General features: G+C 43.4%; 1 protein-coding gene across 1 annotated transcript in view; it reads right to left on the bottom strand.

Annotated features, from left to right (window-relative positions):
* Window positions 1-569: 569 nt before the first annotated feature.
* Window positions 570-24,297, bottom strand: part of LOC138925686 (uncharacterized) — a 50,249-nt gene continuing 26,521 nt past the window's right edge. The window contains exon 2 of the mRNA XM_070276608.1: window positions 570-2,444. Within this exon, the coding sequence (XP_070132709.1) occupies window positions 1,606-2,262 (657 nt within the window). The 5' untranslated portion in view covers window positions 2,263-2,444 and the 3' untranslated portion in view covers window positions 570-1,605. The remainder of the gene's footprint in view (window positions 2,445-24,297) is intronic.

The raw sequence follows: 24,297 nt of genomic DNA, 5'->3' as shown, positions 1-24,297 counted from the left end.
ATTGTCCGAACTGCTAAAAATGAGGCAGGCTTCGTTCCATAGGTGACCGTTTCCAGCTTAGAACTCATCCTGGGTGGAATCCCGCCAAAGAATACACTTAAGATAGGTGTCCTCAGGAAAAACCCTGACGCAACGATACATTTTACAAATATCTCCAGTAATGGCCACCCGATGGCATTGGAACCTTAACAGAATATGCAGTAACTTTGGCTGAATAACTGGGCCAGACATCAACACGTCATTCAATGAATATCCAGAAGTTGTGACAGCAGATCCATCAAAGACAACCCTGAGTTTGGTTGTTGAACTGTCCTCCTTTAAAACACAATGGTGTGGAAGAAAGTATTGACCAGTGACGCTCGCATCAGAAGGGACTGGAGACATGTGACCCAACTCCAAATACTCCTTTATGAAGGCAACATATTGCTCCTTTAATTGAGGACGGCGACAGAGCTTCCTTTCGAGGGAAAGAAATCGTCGAACGGCTTGGGGGTACGACTCTCCCAGCAGCTTAGAGCCGCATTTTAACGGAAGCCTCACAGCGTAAGCGCCGGAATCCAGCCGAGCAACATGTTGTACGAAATGCGCATCGCAATCTAGCTCTTCCTTCGTCCGCTTCACAATAGGATCGTAGCAGTCTTCGATTTCCCAAAACCGGCGGAGCAAAGAATCCAGCTGATCATCCAGCATTGTTGTGCTCTTCGGAACATCCTTGTGGGCAGTGGAAACGAGTGATCTTCTCTGGACATGTGAACCGCCTCCACACACGACCCATCCAAGTCGAGTTTTCTGCAGCAATGGCAGGCCGGCTGAGGGCTTAATTTGCCCAACACACAACAGCTCATAAAACAGACTGGCTCCGATAAGAAGGTCGATGCGCTGTGGGCGGAAAAATTCAGGATCAGCCAAAGAAAGATTGCCAGGAATATTCCAGCTGGAGACATCCAAACTGAAGCTAGGCTGCAGGTCCGTGGTATTGGCGGCGATGACGGCGTTAACCAGGGCCGAGTACTCGGAACAGTGGGAACGTAGGAGAACATCAACAGAGAATCCATCTGTCGCAAAGCCGGTATCTCCAATACCAGACACCGCCATGAATGATTTGTACCTCCGGAGCTGCAGCTGACTTGCCAGCCGGGAAGTGATCACGTGCACCTGAGATCCAGAATCCAACAGAGCTCGGCATGGAACAAGGGATCCAGCGCGACTACGAACAAAAATGTTCGCTGTAGCAAGCAACGATATATCGCCGCTGTTACCTTGAGCAACTAGTGCATTAGCAGTGGACGGCGAAGAGGCTACAGGCTCAGCGATCTCGGCTATGGCTGACGTGGGAGGACCAACCAAAGGCTGGCCGCTAGATGCCGGCGGCTCCAGGAAATGCAGCAGGCTGTGATGCCTCCTACCACAACTGCGACAATTAGCAGCGAGGCACTCACGCATGTGGCCCGTTTGCAGACACTTCCGACAAAGACCGAGTCGCCTGGCCTCACCAAGGCGAATCTCAGGGGGCACTGATAGAAATCGGGGGCATGCAGACATTATATGGGACCATCCACCGCATAGAGCACAGGTAGAGGGAAGCGAATTAGTAACAATAAAGGATTATCTACTATTATTTGCACCTCGACGCATTCCCACATGAGCGCCCGGGGCGTATGCAGCCATGGCCACGTCCATAGCCTCCAGCGTCCTACGCCGCTGCTCCAAAAATTCGGCCATCGACTCCCAAGTAGGGATGGCGTCTGAACCTGAGGAGTTTTGACTCTCCTCCCACTTGGCCTGGGTAGCTGGGTCCAACCTTTGAAGCAGAACTTGGACGATGATGCAGCTGGCGATCCGAACTGAAGTACCCAAATTTTGTAAGGCTCGCATATGGGCATTGAATTTGTCCGAAAGACCTCGAAGAGCTGCTATTGAGCCACTTTCCAACAGACTGAGGCCCAGAATCTCGTTCACGTGTGCCTGAAATATTAAGCGACGGTTATTAAATCGTTTCTCCAATAAATTCAGCGCAACATCATAGTTCTCGTCGGAGACTTCCAAGGAACGAACTGCTTCGAAAGCGGACTCCCGAAGGCAAGATCGCAACCTTTGCAACTTTTCCACCTTACTAATACGAGGATTGCTGCCGACGATTGTAGAGAAGATCGAGTAAAATTCAGCCCATTCCGAGTATCCACCGCTGAACGTAGGGAGCGCCAAAGGAGGCAGCACTTGAAAACTTTGACCTAACCCTGGGTCAGCCTGCATGGTGGACATTCCGTTGGCAAGGGTGGGCAGCAATTCGAGATGAGCGAAGGGCCGTCTCGTGCTCAATTTTCGCCTGCATCGTCGCTACGAGCTCCGAAACAGTCCATCGAAGTTCACTGCTGATCTGCAAAATGTCCAAATCCTCAAGCTCCCCGTGGATGGCCTTGAAGTCGCTGAAATATAAATAGTCGCTGAAATATAAAATAAATAATAATATATTATAATTTGTTTATTATTGTAAATAAACTTATTAGCCACGTATGATAATTTTTCACATAACACTGTTTACAAAATTGTTTTGTTTTTGTTTTAGTCATTTGTTTATGTATATATAAATATATTAACGATCACGTCGGGGTCACCAATGTTTGGTCATTGAGCGTTTTTAATGCCGTAAATACAATCATACAATCAATACAATTAGTCTTTTCAATCATTGTGAAAATAAAATCGAAAAATTTGATTTTAAAGTCTAATAAAGCTAAACACCAATTTTGAAAATTTTTGAGATCGGACTGAAGTTTGCATTGGGAAGAAGCTAATTTGTACTGAAGACAAAGCTTAACATCTTCTGCGCACAAAAGTTATCAGGGGTCAAGTCATTCATGAAAAGAGTAAACAATAAGGGTTTTGTGGAATGATTCCACAGGTTTTGCAAATGAGCTTTAACTTTGGAAACGCCGGCAAATTAGAGATGCCTCCGCAGTTGGCAGCATCGGACTTTTTTCTTTTATTATGTAAGGGAATCATGAAAGATCCACTTCCACTTAAAAAGAAAAATCGAGGTTCCCAAAGAACAAGTTGAAAAGTATATGTAGAGATTTGCACAGAGCCCTGGCACAGTATTTAGCACCGGTATTCTATCGGGGCCTGGCGAATAAACGAGCTTAAATGCTTCGGATCCTGAGTAAATTGTATCCGGCAGCGGCGAGAATAATTTAACATTCAGCGTTATGCACGGTAAAATTTGACCGAGCTAGTAGATATCTTGAAAAATGTATACTACTTGCAGTTTTTATATTTAAGTAAGAGCCAATTTTTAGTATTTTTTAAGTTCGTGTTTTTAAGTTTAAACGAATTTCTAACATGGTTAATTTAATCTAGGGACATTTCCTTAGATAATGATGGTAAGTTATCGACATTAGATCACTTTAGTTCTGGGATATTAAAGACACACCAAGACAGCTACAAGCTGGTCACAATCAAACATAATAATATTCACTCCCACTGGTTTTAAAACTTTTTTCTTATGGTACTGGGCTGATGTTTTTGGGCGAAAATGTTCTCTGCCCAAAAACTGGATACCCATATCGTCTTGCACATCAACGCGGGCACACGAATCTTGAAAGAAGAGTCGGCCTTTTATATATATACTTGTATTTAGTGATGTTATCCACCTTCATATCGGTTTTTTTGCCTTTGGTGTAAGCCCTGTATTATCAAGGGCAAGCTGAGAAACAAATATATGTTTGGATGGAGGAATCTCCTGTAAGGGGTTTCAGGTAAGGGGAGTACCGGTTGTCTAAACAATTTTTGCTACTCAAAGCAGAATATACGATACCACCATATGAAACAAGAAGAAATGTTTCTTACAAAGATTATGTGATATTTTGAGAAAGATAACTATTGAGTCGATTTTGAGAGTTTAGTTTTTAAAGCAGTTAATAAAGATGTTAGAATAGTTTCTATAGCCAATTGAGTAAATTAATCCATTCCACTACCGAGAAAAGAAACAAGAGCAAAAAAATATCCACAAGAGCAAGAAGAATCCTGAAATCAAATCAGTAGAGAACATTTTTTTTTGTGATAAGTTAAATTTTTTTGTTGTCGTCGGAATCGTTCAGAACCATTTGAACATAACCGGGCGCCTAGAAGATGGGGTGAGTATGAAACATATGGAATATGGGCCTAGACTACATACAATAATTTACAATTATTTACATTTTTTACAATTACCATCGGGACCGATTACCATCGGCTGTGTTGGTTTAGGAGGTTGCCCACTGGATCAAGGCGTAGGTCGTTTTGGATGGTCTGGGTTGTCACATACCAGGGAAGTCCGGATGCCAGTCGAGCAGCACGTGCCAGCACTACCCTCAGCCATTTTACTTGGTGCTTGGATGTGGTGCCCCATACCTCGATCGCATACGTCAAGGTTGGCATGAGGATTGCTTTGAGCAGCAAAACTTTCGTCAAAAGCTGGAGGCTTTTGGAGCCCATCGAGCTATGTTCCATTGCTTGGTCCAGCGCTCCATCGCACTCAGCCAGTCCTGAATAGCAGCCGATGCTGTCAGCTGAGACGAGTGGGATGCAAGCAAGGCCGTGTCGTCGATGTAAGTAGCCAGAAGCACACGAGCGTCTGTGGTGGGCGACGGAACTGGCATATCACTTGTGAACATCGTGTATAGGAACGGACCAAGTACACTTCCTTGGGGCACTCCTGCGTGAATATGTGCCATGCTGGATCATGAGTCCCTTACTGCTACAACAAAGGTTCGATCGGCAATGAAAGACCTCAGGATGGCGAAATAGGGTGCTGGGAAAAGTTTCTTGATTTTGTCAATAGCTTGTTTTACATCGAGGAAGACGCCTACAGTGTGCAGTTTATGCTCGAGTCCGTGGGTGATGTGGTGGGATTTTCTGAAGCCGAACTAGTGTTGAGGAATATGGCCTTCTACTTGAGGTAGTTTCAACAGTCGACTGAGTAAAATCCGCTCGAATACTTTCAAGAAAGTGGATAGCAGATATCCACAGAAAGTGGATATAAGCATGTCCGTCTGTCCATCTGTCTGTCCGTCTGTCTGTTTCTACACAAACTAGTCTTTTAGTTTTAAAGCTATCGACCCTTCTTTCCATTGCACGCAGAATATAAGTCGGAACGACCTGGATCGGCCGACTATATCCAATAGCTGCCATATGACTGTTTGATCGGAAATGGTATAACTTTGGTGTTTTTTGAGTTAGAGAGTTCAAATTTTACGTGAGCTATTTTTGGCAAAATAATACGATATGCCAAATTTCATAAGGATCAGCCGACTATATTCTCTAGCTGTCATATAACTGAACGATCGGAAATAACCCAACTTCCGTGTTTTTGATAGAAAACTGAAAGAGAGATTCTATTTTTAGTCAGATAATCCGACCTACAAAATTTACAAAATTTACAAAAGGTTCGGCCAACTACTCGTACATCGTCTAGCTGTCATATAACTGAACGATCGGAAATGACCCAACTTTCGTGTTTTTGAATATAGAAAGCTGGAACTTGGTACAGATTATATTTTTGGTCAGTTATCCGACCTACCAAATTTTAAAATAACCAAAAAAATAACCAAATAACGATCGGCTGACTATATCTTATAGCTGCCATATAACTGAACGATCGGAAATGGTTTTTGGTAGAAATACCAACTTTGGTATTTTTGAAGATAGAAGATAATTTTGTACTATAATAAATTGGGTATAATAAATTGGATCATATTCCCATAAGGATCGGCTAAGTATATCCGATGTTTGCGATATATATCCGGTTTTAGCTGCACGGGTATATACACTTCGGCTCCGCCCGAAGTTAGCTTTCCTTTCTTGTTTTTTTGATGAACTAGACTATTTCCAGTTGATACCAATTAAGACTGGCATGGCAGTAATAAAAAATGGTGCATTTAGGGTCATACATATTTTCAATATAGCAGAATATGAGAACACCGCATGGAAGCTAGAAGAAACACTATGAAATGTAAACCGCACTCATCAACTATATCCAATTTGTACAGGCGTGTCTCGGATCTCTCCGAACTTGTTTTACGTGGCGTGTTACACACTGAAGGGATTCTATCGACGGAACTCGAATATACTAGAAGCATATACTAGACTATACTAGACCTACTAGAGGCTATGTACATAGCGACCAGCCTGGTACCTTTCAAGTATGTGCTTCCGGGCAACATACTCCCTCTGGAAAAGAGACACTTCGCCTCTTTTTGGTGACCCACCCCTTTGGCTCCGACAAGCTCGGATGAGGTGCCTTGCCATGTTAGTCGCGAACTGTGGCAGAATTCTTTGCCGATAGCCTCACGGCACAAAAAATCGGCCTAAAAGCCCCTCCTCCTCCACCTCCTCCAACACCTCCTCAGCACACACAGTAAGTCTCCTGGTCCTGTCGTCGCTCTCTAGAATCCATCCAAACTTCCGGGTTCCGCGAGGTCTCGCAAGTCTGCATAAAGGGGGCAGACTTATAAAATGTGTTCCCAGTCCTCAGTAGGATCGCCACATGAGCATGCGGTGGTATCGCTAAGAGCTCGTCTATGCAGAAATGCATTGAACGATTCGCGCGACTCTTTGTGTCCAGTTCAGACCTGAAAGGTCCTCACCGTAGAGCCAGTAGTCCCCCTCCAACGGGTTTCCACGCTGCAACTTATACTTGACGCGAGGACTGAAACCCCAGTCAACTCGCAGCACACGCACCAATGATTTCACGACTTCGGTCATTCGCTGACGCAGCGATGCGGAATGCATGAAAAAATTCATGCGCACATTGGTGATGTTCCAGGACTGCACAGGAGGTAAGCTCTCAACTGCGCTTGGGGTAGTTGGTGTTGCCACAATTGTGATCAAGTTATGATCACAGAACTCCCCCCCGTCCACTCTTCACTTGAATGTGGCCCACATCGATGCTGCTTCGTTGGCTATTGTCACATCAATATGCAGCATCGTTGGCAATACGTATTAGGTATCGAACGTGAACACCGGGCTGGACTGGTTAATGGCAACGGCTCCATTCTCCAGCATCCACTCAGACAGCAGCTTACCCCGTATGTAGTTAGTTAGGCCCTCGGGGTTCCGAGGGAGTTTGCTATGTGGGAAGAATGCACATGTGGGACACTGCATTCGGGTGCAGTCCCCCCACGATTACGGGGGTTCTGTTGGCCTGAAACAGGTCCGCATCCATGTACGGCTGAGGTATGGCTCTAGCTCGGCATCGAACTCGCAGAACTAGGAGCAAAAGAATATTAAGCCGAAACTTCCTTTAACGCTCACGCATATGCCATGGTCGGTGGCGAGGGGTTCCATTGGTATGCAGATGACATCCTGGTGATCCACGAGGATGGCTGCATTTTATCTCCAGTTGGTGTAAATTCGCATTCCATTTCGCAGCACATCTGTAGCATTGAAAACATGCAGACGGACACAGTGAGCCGGAACGTGAGCTCAATAGTCGCAGCTCGGCCGCGACCACAGCTTGCTTGGATGAAGCTAAATATAAATGTCTAGCATTCGCCCTCGCACGCACCGTCGCGTACACCAGACAGCTCGGGGACAGTATGCTGTGACCCGAGAGGTGCCTGTAGAAACTGTGGCCGGTCTGTCCGCACTGCCTGCAGACGTTCTCCTTCTGTTTGCACTGCTACCTTGTGGTTAAAATCAACACACCTGTGGCACGCCTAGATTCACACCTGTGCCGTGGATCGGTAGGAGAACCACCTAACGTAAATTTGCCCACCTTCCAGCAGATCCAGCACTTTGGGCTCGCATTCTAGAGTCACGTTTACAGTGGCTCCGTCGCCAACCGTCCAAGGCTTCATATCCAAATGGACCGCCTTCCGGAACTCCGCCTCAAGGATGTGCTCCGATTGGAGCTGTTGTTGGCATACAACTCCTTCGGTGCGATCTGCGTGGCGACGTCATGGACGATCAGCTTAGGTCGCTGCGCAGTAGACCGGAATCGGAATCGGCATCGGCGTTGCACAGTAGTCCGCCCGTAGGGCAAAAATAAAAAAACAAAAGTCAAAATTTTGACTTTAAATGTACCATTTCTTATCTATCTATCTATCCTCTTAAAGAATAGCATCGAAAGAGATAGCATGATATTCATTGTGTATTGCGGCGTAAGTAGCGTGCAAGGGAAGCTCTCTGCAAAAAATTTGTTAAACGTATTTAAACCAAGTTTTTGTGCAATGGAATTGATTAATATTTTAAAGGAAGGTATTATTTTTCTTTTTACAACAAAAAGTATACGTAGTATGTGTTGTGCTTCATGTAAATCATTATGGTGTATAAATCCACTAAAAATTATCCGATTTGGCTCCTGTTTATTGTAGATTATCCATTGGAACAGTTTGGCGTCAAAACATTTTCAAAAACATTTACGAACAGGCGCTAACACCAGATTTTTTTAGGGGAGGGAGAGGGCGTAGTAAAATTTAGACACAAACTTGGTTTGCGCGGTTATTATACGATGACAATTTCCAAATCTGATAGTTCCATCTCTTATAGTCCTCGAGATCCACGCGTTCAAACTTTTAGCCAGTTGGTATTGGAAATGGTTTATACATACATATATGGGTATATCTCCTCCAAAAAAAAAAGTGTATGGAATTTTTTTTTCAGATAACTATATATAAACTTTGGCATACAAATTTTTCAAGAAACCTTCCCGTACACGCGCTACAGAATTTCGCGATTTGTGAAGGCGGGTGGGGGAAACCAATTTTTGTAGGAGTCTCCATGCCAAATCCTATAGTTTTGTTTTTATAGTCTCTGAGTTCGACGTACTCATACGGACAGACATAGCTATATCGGCACGGATGTTGATGTTGATCAAGAATATGTATACCTTATGGGGTCGGAGATGATTCCTTCTCTATGTTACATACATTCACATGACTGCAATATAGTATAGTAAATTATATTTATACTGTCTTATACTGAGTAAACTTTTGGAAAAAAGTTCGAATAAATCACCTTTAGACCATTATGCATTAATTTTCAGTAACTTAGCTGGAATAACTTAGCGCCGCCAATCCCGTCATGGCCTGAAGCTCGGCTCTGAAGTTCCTCGAAAATCCCATCTCGGGGCGTAGAGAAAAGTTAACCTTGCAGAGGGTATTATACTTTATAATAGTTATAATTATAATTATAATATAATTAATAATTATAATTTTGGTCAAAAGTGTGCAACGCAGTGAAGGAGACATCTCTGACCCTATGAAGTACATATATTCTTAATGAGGATCACCTCCTGAGTTGATATAAGCATGTCCGTCTGTCTGTTTCTACGAAAACTAGTCTCTCAAAGCTATCAAAGCTAAAAGTTTTAAAGCTATCGACGTGAAACTTTGGACACACCCTTCTTTCCTTTGCACGCAGTATATAAGTCAGAGCGACCGGGATCGGCCGACTATATCCTATAGCTGCCATATAACTGATTTATCGGAAATGGTAAACCTTTGGTGTTTTTAGAGTTAGAGAGTTCAAATTTTACATGAGAGCCATTTTTGGACACATTCGTATATGAGGTATGTTCAAAAAGTAAGGTAACTTTTAAAATGTCGTGACCAACATATTTTCCTTTATCGATTTTTTTGTTTTGTTATGTTGGTACACTCTTCTCTAAAATCTGTACCGAGTTTCAATTGAATCCCCCTTTTTGTTTGGTTGTGAGCGGCGTAAAGGTTACAAGTTGTTTTGCGTACTCGGCGATTTTTTGCTTTTCGATATCGAAAAATATGGATTAAAGGATTTGTATCAAATTTTGTGTAAAAAATAAAATTTAGTGCTCCGAAATGCTTAAAATGTTGACAGTGGCATACGGTATAAGGTTAAATTCTAAAACAATTACATCTTTGCTGAAAAACCCATACAGCATCGATGTCATCAATGCGCCACCGCTACACAATAGCTCTAATGCCCAAGTGGAAAGATTTCACAGTTTCTTGGCAGAAATAACCAGGTGCCTCAATATCGAAATTGTCGACACTGTGGAGCTAATTTCGGAGGACCTCTATAAAATTAAAACAAACGAAGCATCGCTTATTGAGGCCAAAAATAGACACGTTGTAATCAGCACAGAAACATAATTACCAACTCACAGACACAGTAAATAAAATTCTCAAAGGAAAAAGGAACAGGTTAGTTGACTCCGGCCACCTTTTCGAAACACTTCTAGCCAGGAATAGAATCCTCATTTCAGAATAATGAAATTGCATGCTCACAATCACACTTGCAAAGAACAATATTATAAATCCTGTTATATTTAAAAATAATGACCTTAAATCTATCTTTGACGAACAGCTCACAGAGGTTCCTATAGTTAGTCTTATGGATGAATCTTAACTTAAAATTTTTCAATCTAATGTTTTCATCCATGTCATAGTTTAGTATCCTAGGGTTAAGCTTATTTGTAAAAAGGTCCTGATTTTCCCTGTCGCACATCATCATACCATACTTGTAGTATGAAGAGACATAGAAGACAAAATCGTGGCGGAATGCGGTGACGGAATTCTAGCAGTCGCCGATGGCACTTCTACCAACCTGGTCACTTTTTGCAAAAAGGCGTCTTACGACACTTGCGCCAAGCAATTACATGCGGGCGGGGCGGCTACGTGACGTCGGCGGCCAGCAACCTGGAACCCCTTACAATCGTGGACGACGGAGTAATAATCGTCAACGAAAAACTAACGAGAATTATTATTGATTACTATCATCTTGAGATGATCTACTGTCTAAGACTTTTTTTTGAGTTTCTAGAGATTAAGACAGTCAATTTAATGTCTGCTTTATAAGCTTTCTCATTTGCCATATTTTGACTCATTTTACAGCCTAAACTTAAAAATTATATTTTTCCACTGGGAAAAAATGTTCTCAGTAATTGAGTTGGAAAAAGTTGTCTTCATAGAAAATATAGCAAAGCTTTCTTTAAAATAAAATACACTATTTTAGTGCCCATTCCAACTTTTAAATTAACGAAAAATGAAAAATGTGGTTTCTTTTAAACTATTTGCCAACAAATTCACTTTTTATTGCTTTAGTTTTTCTTTTAATTGCTGGCTAACAAACCAGTGTTGTATTCCGTAGTATAGATCTGACTATGACGGGGTTGATCAATTTTACTATATAGGGAGACATGCCTTATTTGTATTCTATTGTCTTTTTGCAGGCGAAAAAGCGTGTTCCGGCCTTTTTCGATCATTTTTTTATGTTTAAATTCTGGGTTAGCGTTCTATCAAATGCCACCGCTAAGTACTTGGCGTTTTCCTTGAAGAAAAGCCGCTTATTGCTTAGTTTTGGAGAGATGAGGGGAGGGATTTTGTATTTTCTACTTAAGAGAATAGCTCTGTTTTTTGCGTGCTCACTCCCAGCCTATTTCTACGTGTCTAGTTTCGCAGGTTACGCAGCTTAGCGCTCATAAGGTCACAATAGGACTTAAAGTATTTTCAGGTGAAAATAATAGAAACGTCGTTCGCGTACGCTACAAACATCCAGCCTTCGACTTTCATGTTCCACAGAATCGAGTCAACAATTATGTTTCATAGGAGAAGGAAGAGGGTTTCCTTATGTCGCGGGGTTCCTCCTACTCTGCAGATGGTCCTAAGGGGCCTAAGTTATAGGCTAAGTGATAATGTTCCTATTAAAGTGCACTGTCTTTCAGCTTAGTTATTAGATCTCACCGATTGGCTATTTACCCCAAGAGCCGTCAGGGTGTCGGTTTTAGTGTTTGGGAGAACGATATTGTAAGCGCCATCAATCTAAAAACGCCAAGAGATGTAAAAATGCAAGAGATTGTAACGAACTGTTTTGTCTGCTTCCGCTCGCCACAATAAGCCGCGGCTAGCTCACAGATTCTGCGGGTTAGTTCCACCGAATTTATAGTTCGACGCGATTGCGCCAGCCCAGAAATAATACAAATAGCTTTTATTTTATGCAGTCTCTTTATTTGCTGCTCCTTGTATTTACAATGATATTTTAACCGGGTTCCCGAGAACGGGCCCCACTCCGAATATTCGTGACCTTTAATGCCTCCTTTGGCCGTCCTGATGGTCTGCTCCGTTGTTGCTGTTCCGTCGATGCTTTCGTTGCCGGGGGTTCCTTTTTGGTGTTCTTTCGTCGAGCCTTCCACCTTTTTGACTTGGTCTGGCCTGGACTTCGGCTGCGCACTGACTAATTTGCCGGTGATACCGCGCCTACGCGCTGTACCGCCGGGCTCGGGAGTTGGCGGCTGTAGCCTCCGCTATACCAGGAGAACGCCGTGCTTTGCGCGCCAGCGAGTCTGGTTTGGGACATAGTTACTGACTGTCGCCTCCGCAACACCAGGAAGACACGCCGTGCATGCGCACCAGCGGACCCGGTTCAGAGTTTGCTGTCACGCCTTCCTTTTGCCGGGTGACCACCGCGCGTACGCGTCAATGGACCCGGGTCAAGAGTTGCTAGGTGGGTGATCGGCGCTTTCCCGATCGCTTTTCTAATTAGGCGCGAATTCACGAGTGGGCTTATCCGTGCCTTGCAGGACCACGCCTGTTGGTTACGAGTCAGGAATCTGTGCGGCGTGCGCCAGACTTATTCTTTTCTCACTTCCTTGCAAGGCTACCTGCTGTGACCGGGAATGGCCCAACTCGACTCCTGTCGCCTAGGTCTTTCCAAGGAACTGTCCCAGTACAGATCCTTTCTCGTCTTGTTCGTTCTCCTTGCGTTTGGCTGTTGGACTCTCCAAAGGCGGTTTCCAATATCACGCCACTTTCCCACTGGCAGGCGGCCGTTACTCCTGCTTCCAATATCACCCCACTTTCTCGCTGGCAGGCGGCTGTCCGTGCGGCCGTTGCCCCTTTCCTTTCGGTCGCTGACCCCTGCTGTTGCTATGCGATGCGCCGCTGTCCTCCTTCGCCTCCCCGTTGCACCTTGCTCCTTTGTTTCTACTTGTCTTGTCGCACATTCTGAACACGGCTGCGCGGTGTGCTCATGTCCTCACTGTTGCCTCGGGAACCGTTACGTTCCACGTTGACTCCGTCTTATCACTCGATGATGGAGCTCTGCCCCTCACCGCCCTTACTGCCTTTCCATTCGTCCACTGGTGCTTCGGGAACCGTTACGTTCCACGTTGATTCCGTCTTCCCACCGGGTGATGAAACCCTGCCATTCCATTCGTCTACTGCTGCTCCGGGAACCGTTACGTTCCACGTTTATCCCGTCTTCCCACTCGATGATGGAACCCTGCCCCTCCCCGTTCGTATTGGTCCTTGGCCTATTTCCTGCGGCCGCCTAGTGATTGGCCGGTGCTGCTCACGCCCTGCCGCCGCTTTCGCGCCTCCTCGGCCCTCCTTGGCTCCCCGGTTATCTGTCTTAGCGTGTGGGGAGACTAACTCACCTCACAAGATAATGATCTTTCTTTATCTAGATTTACTGTAGGTTTACCCAATATGTAGTCATTTTGTGCGGTGGGCGCACTGCCCTGGCGTTAGCCAACGCGAGGCCCTGGGCCGTGGATTTATCGCGAGGCCTTATTGACATAATTAAAAGAAATATTTTTACATTCGTTTAACTCAATTACATTTATTTCTTTCAATTTAGATATGTAAGCCAAACTTCCGAGCTTTTTTTTGTGCGAATGTTTCGATGACAGTATCGAAATCAGTCGAACGTGAAACATCCTTTTCGATTGACAAAATAGCGAGCGATGATTAGCGATCCTGAGCCATACTTGATCTCAAATAGTTTTTAATTAATTTTAATTTTGAGAACGATCTCTCACCGCTAGCCACAGATATGGGAATAGAAATTAATAATATACGATATTTAATAATGGTGTTTGGGAAACCACTACCGTAAGAACAAAGAAATGGAAGAACCTGAAAAGCGTTTTTCATTTCATCCGTAATGAAATGCCGGAAAATTATAAGTTCCGAAAAAAGCTTAGCACCATCCAGGTCCTTTTCGTTCTCGTAACGTAGCGCTAAGTCTAGGTCCTGACAATGCTTTAATAAATCGTCTTCAGGCTTTTTTTCCTTTTTTTCAATTTTTTCGGATCGTACAGAAATCCAAATAGATTGTCGTAATTCTCGAATTGCTCAAACCGTCCAGACACAGCAGAAAAAGTTCCATTTACAACGACGTTGATAAATTCTATTTGTAAAACTTTTCCGGTGATTTTTCTAAGTTCAGAGGATCATTATGACCCTCAACTCAAATTGTTTTCTGACTTTTCGAATTCTCTTCGTTTCGAATGTGGGTTCTACATTGAGATCTTTTAAGAACTACAACTAATGCTTTCTCATACCCAGTACAGCGATATTCGGATAAGAAACTGTTAATTCCTTTTAGCCCTTTTACAGCTTCATCAAGTACCATATCTTTTGACTCCAATTTCTTGCTCACGACATTTACAGCGAGCAAAATATCGTAACAAACAACTTGACCTACGACGAATTCCATTTTCATCATTTTTTCTACTATAGACTCGACTTACAAGATCTGACTCTAAACAAGAATACTCAGACAAAGCTTCGACAACACCTTACCTTACTGCTTTGACACTGTTTATACGACTCTCCCATCTCGTTTCAGACCAGTTTCTTACACCAATCGTTTTTTACACATGTTTATGCAAAATCGACCATCTCTGTGTTTATGATCAAAAAATGCAGTAATTTTTAATCAGTATGCCAAAAACATAATCTGCTTGTCGATTTTCGGAAGCCAAGTCACATAACACTAAATTTAAGCTGTAACATGCGCAGGGGATGTAGAATGCTCGAGGATTCATTTCCAAGATTCGTGCTTGAACCCCCTTCTATTCATATTGGAGCCATTGCACAGTGGGGAATTTGCCCTGTTTTTGTGGCATTAATAGTTAACTTAAAAACAATCCAACATTTTTAAATTCTGTTTTTTGAATTTACTTAATAATAAAGAAATGAAGATATTTCAAAAAAATGGACGTGGTTCCGCCTTTTTTAATCTATTTTTATACCCTTGCAGAGGGCATTATAATTTTGTCCAAAAGTGTGCAACGCAGTGAAGGAGACATCTCCGACCCTATAAAGTATATATATTCTTGATCAGGATCACCTCCTGAGTTGATATGAGCATGTCCGTCTGTCCGTCTGTCTGTCTGTCTGTTTCTACGCGAACTAGTCTCTCAGTTTTAAAGCTATCGACTTGAAACTTTGCACACACCCTTCTTTTCTTTGCACGCAGTATATAAGTCGGAACGACCGGGATCGGCCGACTATATCCTATAGCTGCCATATAACTGATTGATCGGAAATGGTAAAACTTTGGTGTTTTTAGAGTTAGAGAGTTCAAATTTGACATGAGTGATATTTTTGGCAAAACATTACGACATGCCAAATTTCATAAGGATCGGCCGACTATATTCTATAGCTGCCATATAACTGAACGATCGGAAATGACCCAACTTTCGTGTTTTTGAAGATAGAAAGCTGGAACTTGGAACAGATTCTATTCTATATTCCGGTTTCAACTGCAAGGGTATATCAACTTCGGCTCCGCCCGAAGTTAGCTTTCCTTTCTTGTTTATTTTTTTTTTATGGTAAAAATTCAATTGTTTTTTTCTTTTTGTGGCAATAATGCTAGTTTTATGCATTTTGTAAAAAAATGGGCTTGTTCCAACTTTTTTCATGCGGGAAATCGCAGAAAATTCGGTCTGTCGCGGAAAAAACTAAAAACGAGGCAAGATATTTGTTTTGTGTTTATTTATAGTGCTATTGAAGTTTTTGACAAGTTTTTGAAGCAAATTAGGCGTGTCCCACCCCCTCCCCAAATTGTTTTTTTGGCCAAACACTTCCAGCAGCACCGCATTTCAGATTGTAACCTTCCTTCCTAAAAATTGGAATTTCGCAAAAAGGCGCAATTGAACCTAAGGTGTTCTGAATTAAGAATTAATGGCTCTACAACATGGGTATAGTCACTGCTTTATCGAATCTAAACAGTTTTTTAAAACTCTTCCCAAAGTTGAACTTTCATTACGAAAGTTTTGTCCGGACACCACTTGCTTTAATTACAAATTCTTAGAAAGACATGCACAAATTTGCCAAAATATTAGTATTAACAAATAGTATAAGCCTGGAGCATGACTATCCATTTTAAATTTTATTGACTTGTGCTTCGACGTTCAAGAAATATTAATTTGAAAACACACTACAAAATGAAGCCAAATGCAAACACGAAACGCCATTTCCCAACAGCTGATTTTAATCGCTGGTATTTTAATACTGGACTGGAAAAATACCTTTTTTGGTATGTAACATACAATTTTGATTTATTTTTAATACGGTAACACTAAAATATCAAAAATTTAAAAACTTTTAAAAAACACATTTATGCCACAAAAACACGGCAAATTCCCCAGTGTGCATTGTCGTAACCGTGGCCCCGACAATCTGCAATAGGAAGACCCAATTTGTCCAACTCAGTACAAGTCTCATTCGTCAAATTTTCACCCGTGGAAGATAAAACCGGTACGAAGTCTAAAAAGCGTCAAAGAGATTTTATCGCAAACAGTGGTTCCCAACAAAGCTATAAATTCGTTCTGCGTGTCCTTTCCGAGATAATGATCGTGTATTTCTTGGGATGAGATTTTTTCCAAGTTTTTTTCCAAAACAGGGTCAAAACGTGCAATCATCTCGACAAGCCCCAAAAAGTTGCCATTGTTTGAAGCGAATAACTTATCAATTTGACCTCAAAAAGCCAAATTATGTTCTGCTAAGTACAACGTGATATGCAATACTTCTCGCCAGCGCATCGTTTCATCCAATATCATTTTTTTAAGTTTTTTATCAATTCCTGATACTTGTTTAATTCTTAATTCAGATTCTATCCACCTGCAATGTAACGATGAATTATTTACATTATGTCGGTTTATGAATTTTGCGGTAAAAAACGCACACATACATTGTTTTTGGTGCAATTAATCCGAAAAAAAAAAAAAAAAAAAATCGGCAAGTGAACAGTGAAAGTGTGTGGTGAAAAAAAAGAGAAAAAAAAGGGCATAATTAATATTGGCCAGCCGGTGTGAAGTGGTTCCGGTAATTTCCAAGTTCACCGAAAAGTCCGCCGCTGTCGTAATATTGGTTTTTCTTCCCCAATTTTTTACACCACATAACTTTTCCGTTCCCCCAGTTACATATTATCGACGCAGTTACATATTATCGACGCTCCACTGTGCCAACATATGCCCCACATGCCCTTGCCCTACTTGCATGCCTGCCCTAATATTTCCAAATATTTTTTGCCTCCAATTTCAGGAAATATATAACCAAAAAAATTTTAAAAAAAATCAATTAATTATAAATTTATGTATGTATATATATTATTGTAACTACTTAAATTTATTTAATTCTTATTTTCCGTCCGAGCAAAGAGCCAGGTTTTTTAATTCACCTTTCCGGCCACTCAATAATTAAAGTCAAAAATTTAATTATCGAAAAAAATTATAATTGAATAATTTAATTGTCAATCTTCTGTCTGAACAGAGCCGCGGTTTCAATTCCACCGTTCCAGCTTCGTGATTATTAACCTCCGTTGATTAAAGATTGAAATTTTCAACTCCACCCGTCTGTCTCCATAATAATTAAATCCGATAATTAGCCAAAAATTAATTATTTATTCTTTTTTTGTGTTAAATACAAGCCAAGGTCAAGTCCACCTTTCCGACTCCGCAAGTTCGAAAAGAGTTAAGGATTCAATATCAACGTAGGAATCGCACTTGTGATTCAATGTATATATATGTATACTTGTGATATATATGTATATATTCATATACATAAATAGTTCGTCATCAATTTGTTTTTCGAACGAGCACGAATTTTTCGGTACTTGTCCTTTTTTTGTGCCTCCAACGCTCCTTCTACTCCGCATTAGGCTACATCCGCCTAATATCTGAGCAAACCTCGTCTCCTTTTGGGGTTTTTTCTGGTTCCTGAAGTTCTTCTTTCCACATTCGAATTGTGCCGCACACGACTTTCCTTTCGACATCGGCGCCACTAGTTCGCACTTGCTCCTTGTAATTGCATTTCATCCGCGATCCCACCGTTCTCATCACATTAGTGCGACCGGCCACCACTTCGTACGAGGCACCTGTTGCGCAAGTCAGTCGACAAGCGCTGACCAGTGAATTGGACTCTGAGAATGCCCACGGGAGACGACAAAAACCGCGTTCGATCCCAGCCATCCGTTTGGACAGATCTCAATCCGCATCTCCGCGGACGCCTCTTTTGAAGTCTAAGGCTACCAGTGCCAGTCCGTCAATACAATCCCCGGTCCTTCACAGAGGCAGACTTGCCCCGTTGTAAAAATGGCTCCAAGTGCGGTCGAAGTGGCGTTGAAAAAGTTCATCGCCACAACAGATCGAATTAGCCAATTTGAGGCTAACATAAATACTCCGGGAGCCCCAGAAACGGAAATAGGCTCCCAATACATGTGCGAAGTCCATCGGGACCAAATTCGGGCACTGTGGGAGAAGGTGGAGAAGAGCTATGAGAGCCGCCCGGCGCGGTTCGGGTGCTTCTCGCCCCGCGTGCGCCATTTTTTGGCATTCCCAAACCGATCCACGGCCGCCGACTTCCCGGCACTCTTCGATAACTCCTCGGCATTCTTCCGCCACTGGCCGGCAGCCGTCAAGTGCTCCACGGCTTTCCTCTGCCACTCATCGGGTGCCGTCCACCGCTCGTCCGCCCGCGTCATCCGCGCCTAGGCAATTTTCCGCCTCTCCTCGAGGGCCCCTGAAGGACGCGGTCGCTGCGCCCACCCTCTCGTCGCTGCTGAATCGGAACCGCGTCAACATCGGGATCCGGATCTTCGACACGGGGCCTTCATCGACCCGTGAACGCCCTCGAGCTGCCGTGACGCATCGCTAACGACGAGGGATCTGTTGCAACCCGAGTGATTGCAAGGGGGGCGGGATGTTTATGTGAGGGGCCGTTGGGCCGCTGAACTAAAGAGCGCATCCGCGCTGAAGAGCGCACCCGCACTGAAGAGCTCATCCGCGCTAAAGAGTGCATCCGCGCTCGCCCCTCTATGCATTCTCCCTCTCTCGTCGGCCGTCGTCGATCGTCCGCTCTGGCTTATATTTACGTTTAGCGTTTATTCTTTCTAAGTTAAGTTTCAGTACCATGTAAGCAGCCAAATAAAGCTGAACGCGCTTCTTGTAAATTTAACGAAGACGCCCCCGACTTTTCATTTCAACTTTACTCCTGGAACCTTTTGCGGCAACAACGCCCTCCTACAAACAATAATAAATCTCGTATTTTTCGTTTTTTTTGCTTAGGAGCCTCCACTTTCGCGTCCCATTTTTTCTTTTTTTTTTTATAGCTTTGCTTTTATTTTTTGAATCTACTCTTAATTTTGAGACTAACAATAAGTTGACGAATCTTAACATGAAAATTTAACTAACAGTATACTAAGACTGCATTCTGGTTGCGCGTCCCTCAGGTCGGTCGCTGGGTGGGTAAGTCATTGCGACGAAGGCGTGATTGGTTGGTCAACCTTGTTGGACCTCTCGCCAGGTGGTTAGGGTGCACCGATAGCTTGGTTAAGTACTTTACCTTCTGTTCTGCGATCGCTTCTTTGGCTGGTAGAATATTTAAGTCGCGGTGTATGTTTTCATTGCGAACGTACCACGGTGCCCCGGTGATTGTTCTCAAGATCTTCGACTGAACTCTTTGAACTATGTCAATGTTGCTATTGCTGGCGTTCCCCCATAACTGGGAGCCGTACATCCATATAGGTTTAAGTACCAAGTTGTACAGCAGGACTTTATATTCAAGGCTATGAGGTGACCGAGCGTTGATAAGCCAATGAAGGCCGCTGGCTTTTAGCTTTAGGTGTGTTCTTTTGGCTTCAATGTGCCGGCGCCATGTAAGTCTTCTGTCGAGATGTACTCGTAGGTATGTTACTTCGTTTGCTTGTGGGAGTAGAGTGTTGTTTAATGTTATCGGCGGGCAGTTTTGCCTGTTCAGAGTGAACGTAACATGCTTGCATTTTAGTTCGTTCACTTTAATTCGCCAATCTGACAACCATTTTTCGACATCGACCATATGATGAGCTAACTGCGCAGTTGCTTGAATCGGGCATTTTTTTTTTTTTTTTTTTTGTTTTTAACGTTGCTTTTATTTCTTGAATCTTCTCTTTGCGAGACTAACAAGAGGTGTATCAAATCTTATATTATTAACTTAACTAACAGTCATATTGACTGATACGGAGTTAGACGGCCCTCGGGCATTTTGAGCGCTTAAGAATGGCTGTGTCATCGGCAAACGTGGATGTTGTTAGACGTGTGCTTGTCGGGATGTCTGCTGTGTAGAGGACATATAATATTGGCCCTAGCACGCTGCCTTGAGGAACTCCAGCTGCAACAGTGTAATCATCGGATATAGCGGTATTGCACCACACGACAAATTTTCTGTCGTGAAGGTAAGACTCTAAAATCTTGTGGGTGCTGTAGGGGAGCATTGTCTTGATCTTGTACATTAGACCTTCCAGCCAGACTCTATCGAATGCTTGAGAGACATCTAAAAATATGGCAGTACAGCACTCTCGTTTTTCGAACGCGTTCCGAATTTCGGATGTTATCCGGTTGACCTGCTCAATTGTTCCATGCTTTTCACGAAACCCAAATTGGTGTGACGGGATTCCTTCCTGGATTCTCAGGTATGTGTTTATCCGAGTCCTTAGGCCTTTTTCAAAGAGTTTGGATAGGCAAGAGAGTAGGCTTATAGGTCTATACGACGTGGGGATAGTGTGGTCTTTTTCCGGCTTTGCTATCATTATTATGATTGACTTTTTCCATCTCACTGGAAAGTGGCCAAGTTTTGCGATGGCATTAAATAGCTGGGTGAGAGTGCAAACGGCGCAGTATGGGAGCTCAATGATCATTGTGGGAGTTATGAGGTCGCAGCCCGGGGATTTTTTCGGATTCAATTGTCGTTTGATGATGTTACCGATTTCGTTTTGGGCGAAACTCAATCGGCTCATGTTGAGGCTAGTGCTCATCTGATAGAGTCGGCAAAGTAAACGCATTGGTGGCAGGATTTGGTTGGAAGACATTTTTAAGGTGTTTGGCAAACGTACTTGCTCTGTCTGCGTCGTTGCGCGCCCACCCGCCTGTGGAATTTCTAATAGGCATCACGGTTTGTTTCGGTGTTGGGTGAGCTCTCCATAGTGAGTGTTTTGTACTGTTAGTTGACAATTGCTCTATGTAGCGGCGGTGGACATACGTTTCTTCTTGCTGTAGAGCTTGATCAAGTTAACGTGAGGCATGTTTGAAGCGTTGCTTAGCAGATGGCGATCTGTGACATTTCCATTCTCGACGTAAGCGTCGCTTTTCGAGGGCGAGCTGTTCGATTTATAGATTTGTCTTCTTTTGAATGCATTGTGTGTTTATAGTTTGAGGTGTTGAAACTCGAGCTGCAGAGACGAGTACAGACTCCAGCGAATTAACAAAACTGTCTACGTTGGCTTCGTCGCTGAGGTGAGGACTCAATGTGTGAGCTGATGTACTTCCTGTACTTAACCCAATTGGTTTTATGTGAGGTAAGACAGAGTAGAGTAGAGTAAAAAAGACAGGCGAGTGATCAGTTGAAAGATCTGAAAGCCATTCGGCGCTTATCAGATTTTTAGGAATGTTTTTGGTAATCGCAAAGTCAATTAAATCGGGAAGTTTCTTTGGGTCTGCCGGCCAGTATGTTAGTGTGCCAGAAGAACCATAGTCTAGCTTGTTCTTAGCTTTGATAATTGCATTATGGAGCTGCTTTCCTTTTGGGGTCACGAGACGAGATCCCCAGTGTGTGTGCTTGGCATTGTAGTCTCCTGCTGCTATGAAGTGGTCTCCGAGTGAGTTGAAAAACTGCATAATCTCATTTTCGGCAATGGTGAAGCGTGGGGGGCAGCATACGGCGGCTAGGGTTAATTGCTTGCCAGTATTTAGGTGTATATTTATTGATGTGGCCTGTAGGTAGTTTTTTGCAAATTTCGTATGATAATGGTGCTTGATACGGCTTCTGATTAAAATTCCAGTCCCGCCGTGTGCTTTACCGTCTGGATTTTTTGTTCCATAGAATGAATATCCTCGTAGTTGGAAATTGTATCTGTTCGTAAGATGTGTTTCCGAAAGCAGCATTACGTCGATTTGATTGTCTAGTAGGAATTACGCTAACTCGAGTTTATGCTGCGAAACGTTGTTAGCGTTCCACGTAGATATTCGTAGGGAAGTCAATATTTGGATTGTTGTGAAACCAGCATTTGTATTAATAGATTTTGGTTTCGCATTAGATCTTGCATAGTTGTACGCATAAACGACATGAACTCCGTAAGGCTTTGTTGTAGACTGCATATCATAGCTTCAAAATTACTTTTTGGCTGCTCCGCCGGTTGATGCTGCTGAGCCGTGTTCTGTTCTTGGTGTGCTGATTGCGGCAGTGAGCTTTTTGAGCCTGAGGTAGCCAGTCCTGACTTTAAAGCGCTTGCGTATACAACATTTTTAGCTGCGCTTGAGTCCTAGTGAGGATCTGGCTGCAGTCGAGAAGAAGACTTCAGGGTTTGACCTGGGGGCTATGAACTGATTATTTTGGGTGCGGGCAGTAAATCCCCTCTGGTGGATGCGCCTTTTTAGCTCCTTATACACTGGGCAACATAGTTAGTTAGCAGTGTGATTTCCACCGCAGTTGCCGCACTTTTCGAGTTGTGGTCATCTTCGCTCGTTGGGCAGTGTGCGGAGTCATGAATCTCAGCACAAACTACACACACCGGGCGCAGTTTACAGTAAGACCTTGTATGGCCATATTCTTGGTAGTTCGCACATTGTACCGGGCCATTGCGTTTGTGCGGCTTCTCAACTGTAATTCTGCGGTGCAGCAGGAACTGAAGATTGTATATAGGGTGCACTTCGTATTTCTTTAGGCATAATTCCTGGTTCGAGTTCAACCTTAAAGAGTGGCTGCGGCTTCCTATCCCTGTTAAGGATATTGAAGACTGTCTTAGCGCTAAATCCTTTCTCTTGTAGTGCCTTTGTTATCTCTGCAGGCGATACTTCGGACTCTATGCCCTTAAGTACGACTTGCAGGCCCTTGCTGCTTTTTAGCTGATACGTGAAAAAGTTCTTTTTTTGTCGGTGAGGTATTTCGATAATACTCTGTAATTATCTTCAGACTTTGTTTGAACTTTTGATTCCTGGATGTTGCCCTTAACGATTGGTATTATGTGAAAGTTGTCCTTGCCAATAAGCCCTATAATTTTGTTGACAAGAACGTTGGAACTTTTTTATTGCATGTAAATTGGCGGGGGCTTAGGCTTCCTTTTTTCGACTTCTCATTCGGCGTCATCGTCATAGTCTGCCAAGATTTTCGAGTTCGTGGGCGTTTCTATTGCGGCTTTGTTAGCATTGCCACGGGTTATTTTGCGTTGAGAGTTTAGGGGGCTCAGCTTCCTTTTGATTTGGATGTAGCGATCCATACCAGTCTGCACAGCCGGCTTAATATTTTCTTGTTTTTGTTCTCTTTTTCGGGCAGCACAGCGGCAGAAGTATCAATGTTTGCGCTACTAGCTGATGACGTCGTTAAACGCGCTGTCGTTACAGTTGCGGTTGTTGTTGTTGCTAGTTACTGCGTTCTTTGGCTGCAGAGACATCGATGGTAGCGAGGGGGAGCAAGAACGCGCTCTCTCGCTCTCTACGTTTAAGAATTCGGCCAAGTTTGGGGTAATTGACCGTGTTTGGGATGAGCTTGCATTACTTTCGGTTGCTTTGAAAGTGAAGTAAGCGTTCTTTCTTTGTACTGAGAGCCGTCTCTCGTCTTGCTCACGTTGACGTTGACGTTGTGTTTTTTTTTTTTTTTTTTTTTTTTAAATCGTTTATTAACAAAAAATAACTTAAAACTAAGCTCTAACAATGAGGTGTCTCCTTAGTTCCTGTAACCCTGCGGTAATGCCGCTAGGCTTTGCTTCGCAGGGCCAGGATTGGCGTGCCTAAGCGCCCAACTGCTTTTGTTTGTCTAGGCTAGCCTAGCCTCCGCTCGGTTCCTTTCTAGCCGTCTCAGCTCCTTCATCATTAAGGCGGCAAAGCTGCTCATGCCTGCCCAGAACTGGGCGTCCTCCAGCAACCTCCTTCCAATGAGGTCCACCGTCGATACTTCCCCTAGGAAGGTCCGCCTGGGGACTGAAAAGCGTGGGCAGTCCAGAACCACGTGTTCCGCCGTCTCGTCCACCCCGCATTCCGGGCATCTTGGGTCGTCGTCGTGTCCAAATTTGAACAGGTAGCTCCTG

The sequence above is a fragment of the Drosophila bipectinata genome, chromosome XR, assembly GCF_030179905.1.
Source record: "Drosophila bipectinata strain 14024-0381.07 chromosome XR, DbipHiC1v2, whole genome shotgun sequence".
NCBI classification, from domain to species: Eukaryota; Metazoa; Arthropoda; class Insecta; order Diptera; family Drosophilidae; genus Drosophila; species Drosophila bipectinata.
The sequence above is the reverse complement of the archived record's forward strand: the minus strand, read 5'-3'. Positions and strand labels throughout refer to the sequence as shown.